This window comes from Ursus arctos, unplaced genomic scaffold (genome assembly GCF_023065955.2).
Source record: "Ursus arctos isolate Adak ecotype North America unplaced genomic scaffold, UrsArc2.0 scaffold_13, whole genome shotgun sequence".
Classification (NCBI taxonomy): domain Eukaryota; kingdom Metazoa; phylum Chordata; class Mammalia; order Carnivora; family Ursidae; genus Ursus; species Ursus arctos.
Window position 1 is genome coordinate 60,924,896 of NW_026622797.1, and position 17,921 is coordinate 60,942,816.

The 17,921-nt window shown below is 38.8% G+C and overlaps 1 protein-coding gene across 10 annotated transcripts in view; it reads right to left on the reverse strand.

Moving 5' to 3' along the window:
* Nucleotides 1–242: 242 nt before the first annotated feature.
* FHL5 (four and a half LIM domains 5) overlaps nucleotides 243–17,921 on the reverse strand; it is a 43,607-nt gene continuing 25,928 nt past the window's right edge. For 2 of the 10 annotated variants that reach the window (XM_044388875.3, XM_057311178.1), the window contains 6 exons: nucleotides 15,396–15,501; nucleotides 14,906–15,076; nucleotides 13,903–14,077; nucleotides 12,765–12,934; nucleotides 8,523–8,709; nucleotides 243–3,958 (listed from right to left, as the gene is read on the reverse strand). In XM_044388875.3, the coding sequence (XP_044244810.2) occupies nucleotides 3,795–3,958; nucleotides 8,523–8,709; nucleotides 12,765–12,934; nucleotides 13,903–14,077; nucleotides 14,906–15,064 (855 nt within the window). In that variant the 5' untranslated portion in view covers nucleotides 15,065–15,076; nucleotides 15,396–15,501 and the 3' untranslated portion in view covers nucleotides 243–3,794. Of the gene's footprint in view, nucleotides 3,959–8,522; nucleotides 8,710–12,764; nucleotides 12,935–13,061; nucleotides 15,077–15,395; nucleotides 15,502–17,921 lie in introns of those variants that run through there. The other 8 variants (XM_048225949.2, XM_044388876.3, XM_057311179.1 and 5 more) reach the window with 6 other exon arrangements.

A 17,921-nucleotide genomic window follows, 5' to 3' on the forward strand; every position in this document is an offset into this window, starting at 1 on the left:
TGTGTTTCTCTTAGTTTAACAAGAGAGGCATTACTATTTGGGTCAGACAGAATTCAGTTAACGCTGTTTTTATATTAATACTCTGAAATGGTATCTGAACATATAGTTAATTTGGGTATTGTAAAAATGGATGGGACAAGAAGGTGAAAGTCATCATGCTACCTTATGTAATAGAAGTAGAAACACCACAAAGCTATTCCATACTGGCACAGTTAATGTAAAAAATAAATCTCTAACAACAGTTTGAGGAATTTGTACTATGCACATTTATTCAGCATAAGAAACTTCTGAAAATGATAATTTGTAAAATAAGTAAAAACTATATTATTACAATAGTAAATATCTATCTAAATGTATTTCGGAATAATTTATGTGCTCACTTAAATATATCTAAACATACTGTAACAATCATTTTCTTATTTCAAATATGAATTATTATCAATACAAGTAGATTAAAAAACACCTTCTTTCTTAAACTCAAAAGTGGTGTTACTAACATCAGGCATATGTTTTTAGGTTGATTTTTTGTTTGTGGTTCTATATTTCGCAACAATTTTTAACCAACACCATTCGTGACAGCATTATGCATTTTCACAGTGGTTGGACAGTCTTTCATCCCGATGTATAACTTAGTGTTTCTTTAAAGTTATAGTGACTGTGTAAGTTTTGAATCCGTGGTGGTAACTTGTCATACTTCACTTAACCAGTGAACCTAGATTGTTCCAGTATAATGTGTTTATGATCTTGTTAAGTGAAAATTGAAGCCTTGGGCACCGTATCTGTTATTATGGAAACAGAAATACTTTTCTGCATTTTTCTTTGTCATATTTAATGCTAACATGATAACATAAAATACTTTGACTTGTATTCTCATCGATAGCTCTTGGCCCGCATTACACATTGCTCCTTCTTTCTTTTCTGTAGCCACTCACCAAATGTGTTACTGCATTAAGAGACTTAGCCTTTGAAATCCTGCCCTCTTCAGTTCTAGGCCATACGGAATCATTAGCATAATGCTCCACAAACACAGGCATAATGCTTTTCTCCTCGATTTAAGAGCCGTTAGTAACTTTCTAGTGCCTGTTGTATCAGATATAAAGCTTCTGTCCTCAGAGTTAATATTCTGTCTTCCTCTGACCTTTTCTCTTCAGCTATCTCATTTCTTCTTGCTCTTTGGCACAGTCTCTCTGCTACCTCCAAGCTGTCTGGCTGTTATTAGCATGCAGGATTGGCTTCTAACTGCTTTCCTGCCTGTGCAGATGTCTCTCCGTGAATCACTGGGTGCCTGCTGCTCCCTGAGGCAGTCTATTCCATCTTTGGATAGGTCAGCTAGAGAGCTTTTCTCTTAACTGACCCCAAATCAATTATAGGATATAGTGCAGGATTTCTACTTGGATCTTCGTGTGTATGGCAGTCTAATGAGGTGTTCTTCGTTGTTTTGCATCTGTTTATTACGTCCACAGTGGCACTGTTTATCAGCTGTAAGGAAGATCCCTGCATTTGGCAATCTCACATTTCCATACCCTGATCTCCCACCACCCCAGAACCACGACAGTTTGAACTCTAACTCTGTGCACGGTACAAAACATATCTGATAATGAAGCTATATTCTAAATATAGCATTATTTATATGTGAAAATATATATAGTTAAGTATACGTATCAAAGGATAACAGAATCTCTATCTCAGAAATGATTCTGTGAATTTTAATTGTACAGATAGAATGCAGGCTTGGTCCTGGGCATACTCACTCCATACACAAGGCAAAATGCTTAAATATTATTAACTCAGAAAACATTACACTTTGCATGTTTTCCTATAATTGGTTAAGTGAGACAGTGTTACATATTGTATATTTATCCAGACCTAGAAGGGCTTGGTTTTCTAAATATATAATGCGCTATCATGTTCTGGATCATAGAACAATTGGTGTATTTAGTTCTATATGTGCAATTTCAAACAATGCAGGAAAAATATTGGTAGTTTTACCTGCATTTTATGCCGTGAATGTGAAAAATTATTTTGGTGTCGTTACTACAAACAAACAAAAAAACCCAGTTATATCTTTCAAATCGCTTTTGTAACCTGCCCTTTTATTAGCAGCTCTAAATTGTTGGCATCTCCAAATGTCCTTGCTTTTTGAACTATTTCAAAAATTGTGTTTCCATAACAATTTTAATTGCATCTCTGGTGATACTATTTAATCATTGTAATCAGCTACATCGTATAATTAGATTTCAATCAGAACCTTTAATGCTATGCGGTTTTCTGAGAGAAGACACTTATAAAAATGTTATGTCTGTGTGGGTTTCTTCTCCTGACCTCCCTCTACTCCAGCTATGTGACACTATAACAAGGACAATAATTGACGAGGGAGAAAAGAGGTTGCTTCCATTTGTCCCTCATAATGTGGAAAATATTGCCCAGAAGCAGCTAGGTAGGGTATCATCAGTTGATATCTGGTAGAAAGGAACGCATATGGTGATAGACTTTTCACTAAGGCTGTTACTTCTCTTGTGACCAATAAACACTGACTTATTTGTAGAATGGCTGCTCAGGGTTGGGAATGCAGCTCTGGGCCATGCAGGAGATTGGAACTCTTGGGACATGGTTGGCATGGGGTGAGGTGGGTGGCATAGGTGTGATCAACAGTGGGGACGACTCATCTACAGCCCACATCGCTCTGTCATATTGCTTTGCAGGTCCTGAATTATCAGCAGTGAATTATTCTTTCTCACTTCTTATTATTACTAGATTTTGTTAAAGCCCACTTTTATGTCTTCCCATTAATCATCTATGTAATTTTAGAAGGCAAAATGCGTGAAGCTCAGAGCTAATTATGCATTCTATTATGCCTTTAGATATCTGGATGAAAGTCATGTTCCATCGCTCAATCCCTTCCCTAAAACTCATTTCCACAAGTGATGACTTAATGATCTATTTACTTTAAAGGTTCGCCTTTGGGGACAATGATTACCCTGGTTAGCTCATTTGAAAGAACCGACTTCTCTTTCATGGAATCTATAAGTATTTAGAAAAATCATTCTGGGCTTTGAAAATGCACTTGACACAACATGTGTTGAAACCTGGGCTTTGACTCTCCCTAGGTTGAGAGGACCCCTTTATACCCATGCAGAGTATGAGATCCATAGTGTCCAAATTCTCATTTCCATTTCTTAAACAGGGAACCAACCAGCTGTGGAAGCAGTATGGATGAGGGCAAATTGCAGCTTTGTGTTGCAACTCCAAAGTCAGTATGTGTGAATAAAAGAAGGATAAAGTGACAGAATTCTCAAATAGGATGATTACTACTCAGTTTTCCCTGATCCGTTTTGTTGTTCTACCATGAATAGCCAATCTATCGCATTATATATAACTAGGAGCTAGGAATGCAAACACTAGCTTCACGTGTGCCTGTCAACTTACTCTCTTAATTTCCTTTTTTACTCTGCAGTTCTGAAAAACAGTCTTCAGGAATAACATCCGTGACTTCTAGGTATAGGTCAGATGTTTGATTATAATAAGGAGATATTTTCCTATGTTTTTAACAGCAGAGTGCAGTATTTTGCAAGGAGAGATGCCTTTGTGAGTTAGGCTGTATTCATCCTGTTCGACTGTGCTTTTTCTGAGCTCCTATGATACAGTTCAATCAGACTGTATGCAAAAATCCTCCCGCTATAAACTCTATGCTAATATTTGCTAAAACATAAGTCAAAAATACTACTTCAAGCAAGTTCTGGATTTAGTGAGAACAAAAACAAGGCGGATTTCAAGTGAGGAAAGATTGTCTCCCTCTAGATGTCAGTGTCCAATCCAGAGCCACATTTGCGGCAGAAGATTTCCTTGTTCTGGGTCAGGAAGCCTTCCCCCACCAAGGAGACCGAGCACTTCCCACAGTTAAAGCATTCGCTGTGCCACTGGCGGTCTTGAAAGCAGATAAACTTGGCACCTCTGAGACCTGTAAAGGAATTGGGGGAAAAGAATATTCTTTCAGTGAAGAGATTAAGCATTCCACCAGGTATTCTCCTTGGAACTGCAGAGAACAGCAAAGAGCAAGAAGACTATATAGAGACAAGTAACCTGAAAAGGAATGCGGTCTCCCATGCCCTGTACCCATCTGGGAATGTCACCCTAGGCAAGTTCCTCCGATGAGATCCAGCCTGATTCCCAGCCAACTTTTTCCATAATCTACAAAAGTAGGTAGAATCTTAATATACAAAGCAGGTATTTTTGGAAACAGATAAAGATCACCTAAGATGGGTAAGGAAGTACAGTATAATGCTGTGGGAAGTGGGGAAAGATTCCAAAGTCATAGATATCTAGGTATGAATATCTTCTTTCTCTCTTCATGACCCTGTTTTCTTAGAAGCAAAATTAAGGTACAATAAAATAAATGTATACTTCCTAGCTTGGTGTCTGATGTTTTAGTGACTTTGAGTTCTCTTTCCTCTATTTCTGTGTTTAGTTTTACCTAAGATAAAGTTCCATGGTCATAATGTGGTTTTGGACATGATTTCCAAAAGCTCCCAATAGATTTCATCCAGACCGTCATGTAGCTAGCCTAACATGACGATCTGATTACGTTCGCCAGAGACAACGTCAGCCCAGGCTTGTAGCAAAGATCTGTGAGTCTGGTCACTCTGGCCACTGAGGCCATGCTGTGCGGTAATTAGTCTCTAAGAAGCGCCTTGTCAGCCTCCATCACTCCCACCTGGGCTTCACGGGAGCCATAACATTTCTATGAAAGGTAGTAGAATTTGAGTCTTCAGTGAGAATCTCTTTCTATATCCCTAATATGGATCCAGGCTACAGTTTAAGGAATTGATTTTGAAGAGTTGGAAAGGAGAAAAGGTGTAGGGATTGGGAAAGGCTTGGGGATGCCTTGGGTATTTATTTATTTGCCAAGTCTTTTCCAAGTGATCATCGCGCTACGAACTTCCTGTGATTTGCTCATTACTCAAAGAGTGCGGCCAACATAGTTCATGTGTTGATTCACATATAATTTCTAAATATTCCATTTGGGGAACCAAAAATGTGAATAAGCATTCTGTTTCAGATAAACTCTCCTTAAATACAATAATGACTTTTATTTCCATACTAGAAATGTTATTTGATGTCTTTACATGAAATTGACTAGTTTATAAATAAATGCACATCAAATTTCTTTGCCTTCTTTGATTAAATGTATAGCTTGCTTATTTATGATGCTATGATCATTACTTGCTAATAAGAGTAAATCAATAATGAACCAATTAATTCCCTGAATATTATTCAGAACATTAATATGCTGACTGCAAGAATCATGTCCTATATATGCATGAATCATCTCTGTTCATAAAACTAATTATTACACATATTGCATTTGGATGCTCATGAGTCTTCCTTGATTTTATCAGTAAGCCTGTACAAGTGGTAAATATAAAAATAATTCTTCCAGACTTTTACAAAGAAGAGAGAATTAGAAGCATCTGGTAGTAGGAATTTAAGAAAGGCAGACTCAACATGTGAGATGTTTATAAATTGTTTCAATTTAGGATACATTTACTCCCTCGGGTCATGAGGGTCATTTGTAGTAAGAAATCCCTCAAGAAACTGGTCTCTGGCACCTGTTTTATTTGGCTTCATTTATTACTGAAAATTCAGCGGAATAAGAGCTAGCATTTGTTGAGCACTTGAAAATGAGTCAGTCACTATTCTAAGCCCTTCACAGCTACTGCTTCATATAGCTCTCGCCTTACCTTCATGAATAGATACTATCCTCAACTCTACTTTGCAGTCAAAAATTGATGAACAGAGAGGTTCAACCACTTGCCCAAATCAGCCAGCTGGTATGTGGCAGATCTGGGATTCAATCCTAGGCCATCTGGCTTCAGAACCTGTGCTCTTAACTTCCCCAAAATTCAGTCTGAATTTATCTTTTGTAAAGACCATAACCAGGAACATTAGCATTCCTTTCTGAAGAAATAACATTTGGAACTCCTTTTACTCAAAATAAACAGAAATGGCAGAAAGTGAAGATGTGATCCTGTTCAACTCCTCATTTGCAAGTACGGCAAATGAGGACCTCCACGGAGAGTTCTTTACCCATGGTCACACATAGTCAGGGGCAGAGGCAAGGCCAAGGACTTTTACTCCCTAGTCCAGAGCACTTCCTGCTACATCAAGCTGCTTCATTCATTCCAGAAAATTTGAAAGGTTGATCCTCTCTTAGAGGAGAAAAAAATTACAGTTCTCCCTTGAGTTCATTCAAATGAATCAAATTTATTCTAATGAGATTTTAAAAAGTCACACTTGAGACTCATAGATTTAGTTAATATAAAAAAGTATTTTGAAAACACCCTAACATAGGTTCTTAGATTGACACATTGCGTGAATGTGCAACTTTCAAAAGATAAATATATGGCTGCATAAGAATTCCCTGTGGTACATTAATTCAAAGAGCTCAATTTTAAAGAAACACTACAGCAAAGCATCCCTATACACACACACACATATATATGTATATATGTATGTACAGAATCAGATAAAAAAATTGCGAAGTGAGTTGGAAGTTTTTGCAGGCATTTTAGTCTCAGGTGTCTCTCATCAGAGCCAAAAGAAGATTATGAGAATTATCAAAAAGCGGATTATTCTAAATTAAATACATAATCCTCTATTTGGATTACTTTTGGGTCAAATCTGTGGTTCCCAATCATCCGTATTTTACATGCAGGACAATGTGTTTTTTCTGCCTGAACCTGAAAGACCTGGGCTCAGTGATTAACATGAAACAGCCACACAGAAAAAAGTCACTTAGATACAGGAATCTGTGATGGACCAGAATTGAAACTCCTCAAGTTCAGGGCTCACACAGGCTCTTGGCAGGTCAGGATTAGCCATTTGAGTGCCCGGGAAGTTTTTAAACCCATTTTGAATTGTTTAATTTTCTCCTTTCCTCATGGAAGCCCCCCACCCCCTGCTTTTTTTCTGGCTAGTTCAAGAAAAGTCTAGAATAAATCAACCAGAGCATGCATGGTCACACAGCAGATTCCACCAAGGAGATTTATGAGCTCCCAGTACTGATGCATTTCTGGAAGTCCCATTTTCTAATTAAAACTGGTAGCGATGGTGGCTTATTCCCCTGACCGCAGGAACTGCCAGATGTGTAGAGGCAGGGGCGTGGAGTGGTGAAGAGCCCAAGCTTTGGAACCCGATAGTCTGGGATTGGCAGCGGAATTCAGTGCGAGGGCTGGGAAGGTAACAGAGCTGAGGGATGGAGACAAGTTGTGGGGAACAGAGCACTGGGGCAGCTGCTGAGCCTATGACAGAGACCCAGCTGGGGGTTGCGAGGACAGTCTGCTCATCCCGGCAGGCTCTTCGTTTACTTTTGGCTGCAGAGATGGATTCTACACTAGTTGTTTCCAAACATGTGCAGGCCAAACAAAACACACCTGCCAGCCAGCTGTAGCCCTGGACCGGGTGAGACGTGGAAAAACATGGTGCTCTGTGCAGACGAATGGGACCTTGTCTGTTTGTCGGGGTAACTCTCCCTCCCCTCGCAAGTCAGTGAAAACCTGCCAAGCTGGGTTTGCAGTGAAACTCTTTTCTTTCTTTGAAGATGTAAGAAGATTCAACTTTTATTTTGTGTTATATTTGAAGATGGAGGAGGAGGAAAAGGATAAGATAATTTTTAATTCCATGTTACATAAACTGAACTAAAAGAAATGATATATGATCTAAGAATCCCAGGAATGGGGAATAGAAGTACAGTTCTGCCTAAAAGAATAGCTGCTGGGGTTCTCAGGTCATGCCAGCCTCATTTTTTTTTTTTTTTTTTTACTATAGGATTAGCATTTTGGAAGTGTCTCTGAGGGAAATATAATGCATCATTTTACCTTGAAAATCTTTTTAACATGGATCAATTTACCATTTGTGGTATTTTCAAATCACGTCATATGTACTTTGTTCGTTCAGCAGAATGCTATCTTGTTTTATTTCATCTATTCATAATTAAAATGTATTGCAAGTGGATAGAGAGAAAAGAGAATGATACACTTGTTAGAAGCATCTTAAAATGAAGTTTAATTAAATTCCTGACCTATGCCAGCCTAATTATTACAGCTTCAGATTTTTGTATAATACTTGCATCTAATTAAAACCTTTCTATTTTAGGGCCTTTTGCCCTTGTTTGGAATTAAGCAGGATTTTTATTTATAAGTATCCCTTTCTCCCACTCAAATCATTAAATGTCAAGCCTCCTCGTGCAGTTCCTCTCTGACCTCTCAGCTCATCCTGTTCTCCTCTGAACGATTACTTTACTTAAGTCATTACCATTAGGTTTAGTATTAATTACCCTCTACAGAAAATGGATGCCCTAATTATGCTCTCCACTTGCCTTGAGGGGGTCTGTGTAATATTTATATTTATGTGTGGGTACCCCTGTATATCTCAGAAGATTATCATTTTTTTTACTCGCTTTTTCCAAATTAACTATATAGCATCTATATAGCCATCATAGGACCATATTAAACTGAAGAACTCACCAGTAATGGGTTTGGTGCAGGCTGCACACTTTTTGGCATAAAGATGGTTGTAGCAGTCCAAACAGAATGGATAATCGTCTCTGGACATAAACTCCTCTTCACAGAGCTCTTTCCTACAGCCACTGCACAGGAAACACTCCTTATGCCACGGCTGGTCACGGAACGTTATCCCACCTGAAGTTATCACCTGCCCAAGGATCACAAAAAGACAGTGATCATGGAAGCTAGTATGATTTGGACCTATCACGATCCTCTTCTGGGTCCACAAGTGGTATTTGGGCTACTCTATCACCTTGTGCCATGATGTCCTTTCCCTGTGATTTTTTTGAATCGATATGAGAAGCAAAAGACTATAGGGATTAAATAGAACTGGCAAGAAATATCCTCATTTTTCTCCTACAGTGGAATAGAAAAGAAGCAGGACCACCAGGGACTCAGGAAAATGAAAACGAAGTAGACCTTTGATTCCTTGTCTCATCTTTTTCTTTCTTGTTGGGCTTCAAAGATCTGCCATCGGAACTGAGATATTTTCTATGTTTCCATGTCTGACTTTTAAGGATGCTGAAAAAAGCTACTTTCCCCTGAAAGCTTTATTCCAGCAGTAGCAACCCGGAATGGAACTGATAAGCACCATCAACCACTAATCATGATGACGATTTCTGAAGTGAGCTTTCCGTCCTCAGCCCTATGCTGAGGGATGACCCCTTCTTTTGTTCTTAACATCCGGCACAGCCAAGACTATATTATCTTTTCCCCTTTAAGAGATGAGAAATTGCTGCGGGTTAGAATGGTCAGGTCACTCGCCAGGTCACACAGAACTAGCATGCAAACCTACACAGTCTGACTCCTGAGCCTGTGTGCTTAGCCAGTAAAACAATACAGAGGCAAGCTTACTTTTCGGTCATGAGCAGTTGATGCGTCCTTGTCGAATGAATGAACAAACACCAAGGAGAAAAACATTTGGACAGCAATTCCGGCATAATATCTCGCGCCAGTGGGGTGCTGTGGCCACCCCGTGGGTTTTCAGCTTCAGAACTCGAGGTAAGGAGTACAGCTTGTATGTTGAACCTTAATGTGTGATGTGCGAGGGTTTTGTCAGAGATGCGTATTATTCCTCCAGAGCAAGTATTTTTTTCTAAACCAGTTTAATCCATGGGTTGTACTTTTTAACAGGATAAGGCATCTTTATTTAGAATCAGATGGGTAAATATTGGACGACTGTTCCTGGGTAGCAATGTTTAAGTCATAGCGTCTTTCGAACCCATGGCTGTTGAGCTCGTGGAGTAGCTCTGTTCATGTGCTCGCTGAGGCAATTCCTGTAATCTCTGTCTTCACATTAACTGGATATAGACCATGTAGAGCCTCTTCTAAGCCATCTTATTGCTCAAAATTTTTAAAAAATGTAGCCTATGATACACGCTTTTGAAAAGATGATGCTTAAAGATAATTGGAGTCTTACAACAAGTATCTTAAAAATTAAAGATATTTGATAGAAAAGTTATTTTTCCTCAAGGAAAAGATGTATCCTAGTCTAAATAAGTAAGTGGGAAACATAATGGTGTGTGTGAACTAAAGCAATTTAAAATGCCCCCCAGTGGTTCCCAATGCCTCACTGCAGGCGCGGCAGAACTCAAGATTCCTTTGATTTGTTTGGTCACATTATTAGCAGGAGATGCTTAAAAGATTCCAAACTTGATAAATGTATTCACAGCGAAAGAAAACTTGATATATACACCAAAGACTGTTTAATTAGGGAGAAGAAACTCTGGAACATTAAAAATAGTTTGCTTGTGATTATGCTCCTTTTGAAGAGGCAAGCAGGCTAAGATGTAGCCGAATATCTAGGTGTGGTTTTGCCATTGATTGATCCCAGGATTTGGAACAAGCCTCTTTCTCTGGCAAAGAGGAAGCAGTATCGGTTTTGTGCTTAGTACACCATAGCCGATGAATCAGAGAATGCTCTATTTGAACCTCAAGGAATTTGAATTCAAAGCACTTGTAGTTTGAGCTTACTTGTTTTTGGTAGAAAATACTGTTTATTTTATTTTATTTTATTTTATTTTATTTTTTTTAGAGAGAGAGAGAGTGAGGGTGGGGGCTGGGTAGAGGGAGAGAGAAAGAATCCCGAGCAGATTCCACACCCAGCAAGGAGCCCGATGTGGGGCTTGATCCCAGGACCCTGAGATCATGACCTGAGCCAAAATCAGGAGCCGGACCCTTAACCAGGCGCCCCAGAAAATAAGTTTTAGTTTCACAAAATAAAATCTATGAAAAAAGTTCCAAGGTGCTGCTTGTCCAGTATTTTTGTCCATTTTGTTTGTTTTATTTGGTCTTTGGTTTGAGTTGAAACATTGTTTCTCTTCAGCTTGGATCATCTTGATCAGAAATATTTATGTCCCGTTTTCCTTAAATGACTTGTGGTTTTAAAAATTAAATAGAAAATGATCTGGCATGTTGTGATCTGTCCATTACCCAATATAAATATTTCACAAAGTTTTGGTGACTTCAAGTCATGTCCTAAATATAGGACAAGCTCCTATAACTTGGGAAATGCCAGTGCTTTGTCCTCAAATAGTGCTTAGCATGGATGTACTAGAGAAATTCCCCTCTTGAATCTCTATAGCATTGAAAGAAACTTTATATTGTATGACCAATAAATTAGTTTAAGATAATTCCCACAAGCCTCATTAATATTTCAGCTCAAGACTTTAAGAAACATAATGTGAACATGGCCAACTTAGTTGTCCCACAAAACAGTGAGATAAACCTACCATTTTATTTCCAGTATCTGTTTCTAAAATGCATGTCTTCATGGCGTCTGGGTGGTTCAGTCGGTTGAGCGTCTGCCTCTTGATTTCAGCTCAGGTCATGATCTCAGGGTTGTGGGATCAAACCCTGTGACAGGCTTCACGCCCAGAGTGGAGCCTGCTTAAGTATTCTCCCTCTCCCTCTGCCTCTACCCACCCCCTTGTGTGTACTCTCTCCCCCCCCACCCCCAAATAATAAAATAAAATAATAAAACGTGTGTCATCAACTCTGGCAAATCTTCTGAGCTTCATACATTGCAGGGTCATAGGATCTGAGGGTTGCTTAAAAAGTCATTGTCTAAGTCAGTGTTTCTGGTAGAGTAATGGAAGTCTCTGGGTCTAAGATGGGTTTATATCATGTTACTATCAATTATAATTTCAGCCATCATTATAGTGTAATCTAATGATTATGACTTAGGAGTTTATTGTTCCCTCTGCAAATGCAGTCTCGTATTTTAAATACATGTAGAAAATTACCATGGGCATGCGCTCCCAAAGAAAGTGGTAGTGAGACTTCTAGCTGTCCAGATGCAATTACACAAATGGTCTTGAGATCTGCCAAAGCAGCCCATAGATCAAAAATGTTTAGACACCACTGCTTTCCTATCACAATTTATAGTGTTATTTTAAGCTCTATGATGCCTCATGGGTCAAGGATTTCTTCAAGTACATCAATATATATTTTATGAAATACAGACAGGTTTTATCAAGGTGATAGAGACGAGTGACTTTTTCACATAAAAGCTTAAAGGCTGAAAAAGAATTGGACAAAGTTTACTTGAAGGCACGACTTTTTTCTTATTGGAAGATATGTTTTGAAGGGGTATCCAAGACAGAAGGCCCTAGATGACACTCTGGAACTGGAAGCGAACCACTTGCTGCCCTTCGTCCTTTTTCTGTCTTTATGTCTGATGAATTTCCCTAATGAGCCTGTCACTTTCTTGAGTCTACTTGTCTGTTCTTCAGAAATATTAAAGCTTCAAGCCAAGAAGACATTTGTGTTGCTGGGACATAATGTGAGAAGTTAAACATCCTGTTTAAATTGGTTCCCTTAGTGACTCTGTGAGACAAATTCATATTTCCCTAAAATGAAATGGATCCAAAACTATTTTCTAAGAAATATCTTGTATTCCACAAGCGATGTGTGCCCCCTGCTAGAATCCATGAAATCTTGTGTAATGGCAGTGAATGGAACTGGACTATCTTGAGCTTTTGGAATGTTACATTCCTGTTCTGGGTGGAAGTTTATGATGGTAAAAATAGGTGGCCGTCTTCGTCGTGACGGGTAGTGTGCTTCTGGACATGCTGGAATTCAAAACTAACGTGAATGGGTGAAGACAGAACATGATAGTATCAGTGCATTCCAAACATCTAGTGAGGTTAAAAAGCAATGGTCTGGAAGGTTCCGCAAGCTTCATCCTCTTTAGATAGTTACCTTCTTACAAAAGCTGCAGTAGTGAGCAAACTCCTTCTCAAAACATGGCACACAATAATTGCCGCTCTCTTTGGAAATCAGGGGTTTAGTTCCTATTGGCTGTCGGCAATGCTCACACACAAAGCAGGTTTCATGCCAGTAGTTTCCCTTGAATTCCATTTTGCGGGAACCTGTCCCCCCCAAATAAGAACCTGTTAGTACATATGAAACATCATTTTACTTATTTTAAGTAGAGATATGTCAAATTACTTAAAAAATATATTTTCACATGAAGATGATAAACTTAATCGTCCTTACAGAAAAACAGTGTTTTGTTGGCTTCTAAAACATTTATCTGAAAAGAAGAAGGTAGAGTTCAGCCATGATGATGGTGAGTCGCTCTTCTACTGGAAACTCTTGTGCTGTGTAAGCTACAGTTTTGAGATGTGAAAGTATGACTGGTGGAGACTCTGAAAGGCTGCATGTGGTTTAGATAGATTGGGCCACATAATTATCAGTACTGGGATATTAGGAATGCCCAAGGCACGAACTCTTGAGATTGATGTTGTGCAGTTGTGGTCTTCTAGAAACTCTTTGAATTCATAATAAGAAAACGAGAGAGAATCGTGCGTTATATTGCTGTCCATAGGGATTTAGAAGAGAATCAGAACAGAGAAAGTGCTTACCTGAAAGTATCATGATGTGCATGAATCCCTGACTTGCCTAAGAGGAATAAAGATGAGGAACCCTCAAACCATTTTTTGTCCTGCTACAAAATGATGGTTGGCGCCATTCTCCGATGATGGATTCTGCTTCCCGATGCCATTGTTTATGGAGGACAGGGTGTCTAATGCAGTGTTAGTGTGATTGGTTTAGATTGTATCTTCATTCTATGGCTCAGATTGTGGTCGAAAATGTCTCTATGAATTAACTTCATGAAAATACATTGAACATTGTAATTTACCCCTACAGAATAATTACCCCTACAGAATAATCCTTTTATTTCTAAAATGCACAGAATAAAATCAAGAGAGCACAAGATAGATGTCTTTCTCAAAAGGAGGGCTTTCTTAGCTGCTATACTCTTCCTGTGTTTGGGCGTAGTTCAAAGCGCTGCAGCTTCATTCAGTGAGAGACCGGAGCTCCCCTGTGACCTTACCCGGCATGACGGTCTTCTTGCAGTGGAAGCACTTGGAGGAGCACTCGTTAGAGTAGCACTCTGAGCACAGCAGGCGCTCATCCTTGGCAGCAAAAGGCTTTTCCACCAAAGAGTGATTGCATTTGGCGCAATTGAAGCATCCTTCATGCCAGTGTCGGCCTTTGTAACAAAGATCCTCCAAGACAGTAAATATGAGTTAATTAAATGTGCCAGTGACAAAACAGGTCATTTTATAAGACAAAACTGAACACTCCTGGGACTCTGGTGTCAGTAGTGTGTGCTGGTAGCTTGAGGGGAAGTTGTCATCGATACTATTACCCATGGAGAGGAGACTGTCTGGGGCAATTAAGAGCTAGAGCCTGGGATTTTCTTAGTTGGTCACTAAAGACTGATGGAAAATAAATTTTTTTTCTATTTCTTCAGATTTCCTCTTCCTTCCTTTTATAAACTGTAAGAGGAGTTTTTCATGGAATGATTTTTATTTTTAGGTTGTAATATTCTATTATCGTTTGAGAACGAACAAAATCTCAACACCACAAAACGAAGACAAAAAAGAAAAAGAAAAAAAAACCCAATAATGTGCATTGTGGGAAGAATGGGCTGTGTGAGCGCACAGTGGACGTAGGGGAGATGAGCCTGATTCAAAGTCAGAAAATACAGATTTTTGATCTCTACGCTTCCAATTTTTTATGTATTTATTCATTTATACTCTTGTCATTCCAGAAATAAATCAGCATTTTAGCTCTGTAACTTGGGGGACATAACGTAACCTCTTTAATCTTTAGCATTTTAAACCATCTTCCAAGATCGTTGTGAGGACTAACGTATATGTTCTATTGCGTAGTGTTCGGCGCAGTACCTGGTCGCTGACGGTAACTTGGAAGATGCTTATATCTGGTAGTGGAGCAATACAGCATTAACAGTCAATACCGAAGGAAACGAGGCATTCCAAAGCATTCGTCTGCTGGTTTGCATGCAATAATTCTGTGAATCGAAGACCTACCTTGGAATCTGATTCGATTGGTTCTTTGCACTCCTCACAATAGTTGGAAAAGATACGATCGTAACACGAAACACAATATGGATTGTCATTCTTTAGTACATACTTCTTCCCAAGAAGTGATGCTGTGCAGTATTGACAATCAAATTGAGCCGTTGTCATTGTGGTTCAGTCCTGTGAATAAGAAAATGATTCCTATACACGGAAGCAATATTTTTATAAGATAAATTATAAATCCTTAATGGGAGCCAAACACTTGAGGGAGTTTATATCTTAAGCAAAAACCCACCAATTTAGGGAAATATGCTGTAGTCATGGTGACATTTGGAGTGATTTAGGAAAGGCTACTCTCCCATTTTTGGCAGTTCCTCTGTGTTTTTCTAACAAAATGCAGTAAGCCAGCGGCCAGATTGTGAAAAACATCTTGTATTCATCATCCACTAATCTGAACTTCAATGAAAATATGATATGTGTTGAAAGAGGACGGTCTCACCTCAAGGATATAAATATGAACTGTTGATAGGTCTTTCACTAACTGTCATCACTTACTAACTTGCTGGAGAGTTCTGGAGGCAGAGTTCCTTGGAAATCACAATAGTCTGAAATAGAAGTTAATAATCAAGTACATTGTCATTTTCTAGGCCATTCTTTCATTTCTCAAGTCTTTATTGGGCACCTAAGGAGGGCTCTGCACATCAGTCCTCAGAGCTTCCTGTACTACGTACTCTCTGTTGGGACACCCTCCTTACTTGTGGCTTGAACCTTCCCAAATATGCTGTTGCCTCCCAAATCTGTAGCTAAAGCTACACTTGCCTTCTGGGCCTCTCCTTTTGGATGGTCCACACTAAACTGGCCAAATAAAACCCCTTAGGAGGTAGGACTTAGTCCAAGTGCTAGGTCTTTCTGGTTGCTGTTGAGCAATTGCCCAGATGTAGAAGTACAGTGGAAACCATCAGTGGTAGGAAAGAGCTCTAGGCTTCTTCAGGTTTTAGGACTAAACTGAGATGTTTACAGAACGGTGAATAGCTGCAGCATCTTGCTGAATGAAAAGCTGATATGAAGCATGAAGCCAAGGCAAGGATAAGAAAACCAGTAAAGAGTAGGGGCGCCTGGGTGGCACAGCGGTTAAGCGTCTGCCTTCGGCTCAGGGTGTGATCCCAGCGTTATGGGATCGAGCCCCACATCAGGCTCCTCCACTATGAGCCTGCTTCTTCCTCTCCCACTCCCCCTGCTTGTGTTCCCTCTCTCGCTGGCTGTCTCTATCTCTGTCGAATAAATAAATAAAATCTTTAACAACAAAAAAAAAAAGAAAACCAGTAAAGAACAGGACATACGGATTTCAAACGCTTTAATTAGGCATTGAACGGGAGTTTTTCATTATTACCAAAAGCACTATCACTGATTTTCTTGGAAAATGAGATTTGTTATCTCTGGATTTACTGGAATATACTAGGAGCTATGAATATTTTCTAATTCTCTACCTTGGATTTTAAAAAAAATTTTAGCAAAATCAGAAAATCAATTAGTTATTATGATGCTTTTTACAAGGTTTTTAATGCTAGTTTTTATTTGGTACATTCAAATTGTATTCCTATACATTTTTGCCTTCTTTTATTTTAATGATGAGACAGCAGGCTGTCTTGCTGACTATATATTGTCATTAATTCTATACGTAGCAGCTTTGCTAAATTGTTCTCCACTAACAGAAAAGACTGAGGGTTTAGAACACATGGGTTTTTTTCCCAGGAAAGATGAAAATTCATACTAGAAAGTTCCCAATGGAACATGCCAAAATTATCTGCAAGGAACATTGAATTCCCTATTTGATTAATTCCACAGAAATGTCCCTTCCAAGTGAATACAAACACACTCAAAGAGTTGCTGAGGACTTGGAAACAGGAGGGAAATAGATCTGATTCCCTTGAAAGATTTTAAAATGCGAGTTTTATTTACAGTTACAGTGATCATGCGTTTATCTCTTAGTAGTGAAATAAGGTATATATACCTTTAACTTTCATCACTTAGTATGAACGATGCCATTTTCATTCTTAGTACCTATTTGGCGTTAGATGTATATAATAGATCGTGGAGCAGGGCACTCCCAGTCTCCTGCCAGTTTGTGAGGCTTTAGTATCTTATAAAATGAAGAAGCAACTGAAGGGATTACAAACCTGGTAGTATTTCAGCACTTTAAATACAACATTACAATACCTATGTCTCATTTGGTGATCCAGGTCAGAAATCTAAATATCTAAAATCTAAATAACTGAATAAATATTTATTTTATAAATATATACGTATCAATATCAAAATATATATCAATAAATATAAATATTTGTCAAATAAGAGTCCCCATCCTAACCACATAATAAGCCTTGCTCCATAGAAAATTCTTAATAAGATGGACCATATTTTATTATTTTTTAAAAGAAGAATGTTACTTCTTATTTTGTCTCCCCCCCCCCTTAATAGAGAGTTGGGTAGGGTGAGAACAGTCATTTCAACATCTCAAAACCTTGTCATTTTGCATTTTATAGAACTATACAGTGAGAGGAAGCATTGCGTTCTAGGTCAATGTGTATTGAATATCTACTCTGTAATATTTGAACTCCCTGCCCTCCAGAAGTCTGGATTCTCTTAGTTTAACTTCTACCTTGGTAATAGTGAACATAATTTGAGGTAAGAGAACAAACTAAATGTTCACTTTCTTATTCTTGGTTGGGGAAAATACACTGAGAAATTCAGCCCTCATTTTCATGAACTCTCTTATTTACCCACGGGTATGCGAACCCATCCGAACAGAGCTGTTATAACCATACAAGTGATACGTATTCTACCAGAACCCTGGAGTTCTTAGGGAACTAAGAGAAAAGAGGGTGAGGTCACAGTATCTGGAGACCTTCCTGGGAAGACTTGAAAGATGTTAAGCTGTTGGAACTCAGGAAGGATGGAAGAAAGTGAGGGAGGGAAGATCGATCTTGATTTGGCAGGAAAGGAAGTGGAAAAAAATGGGAGAATG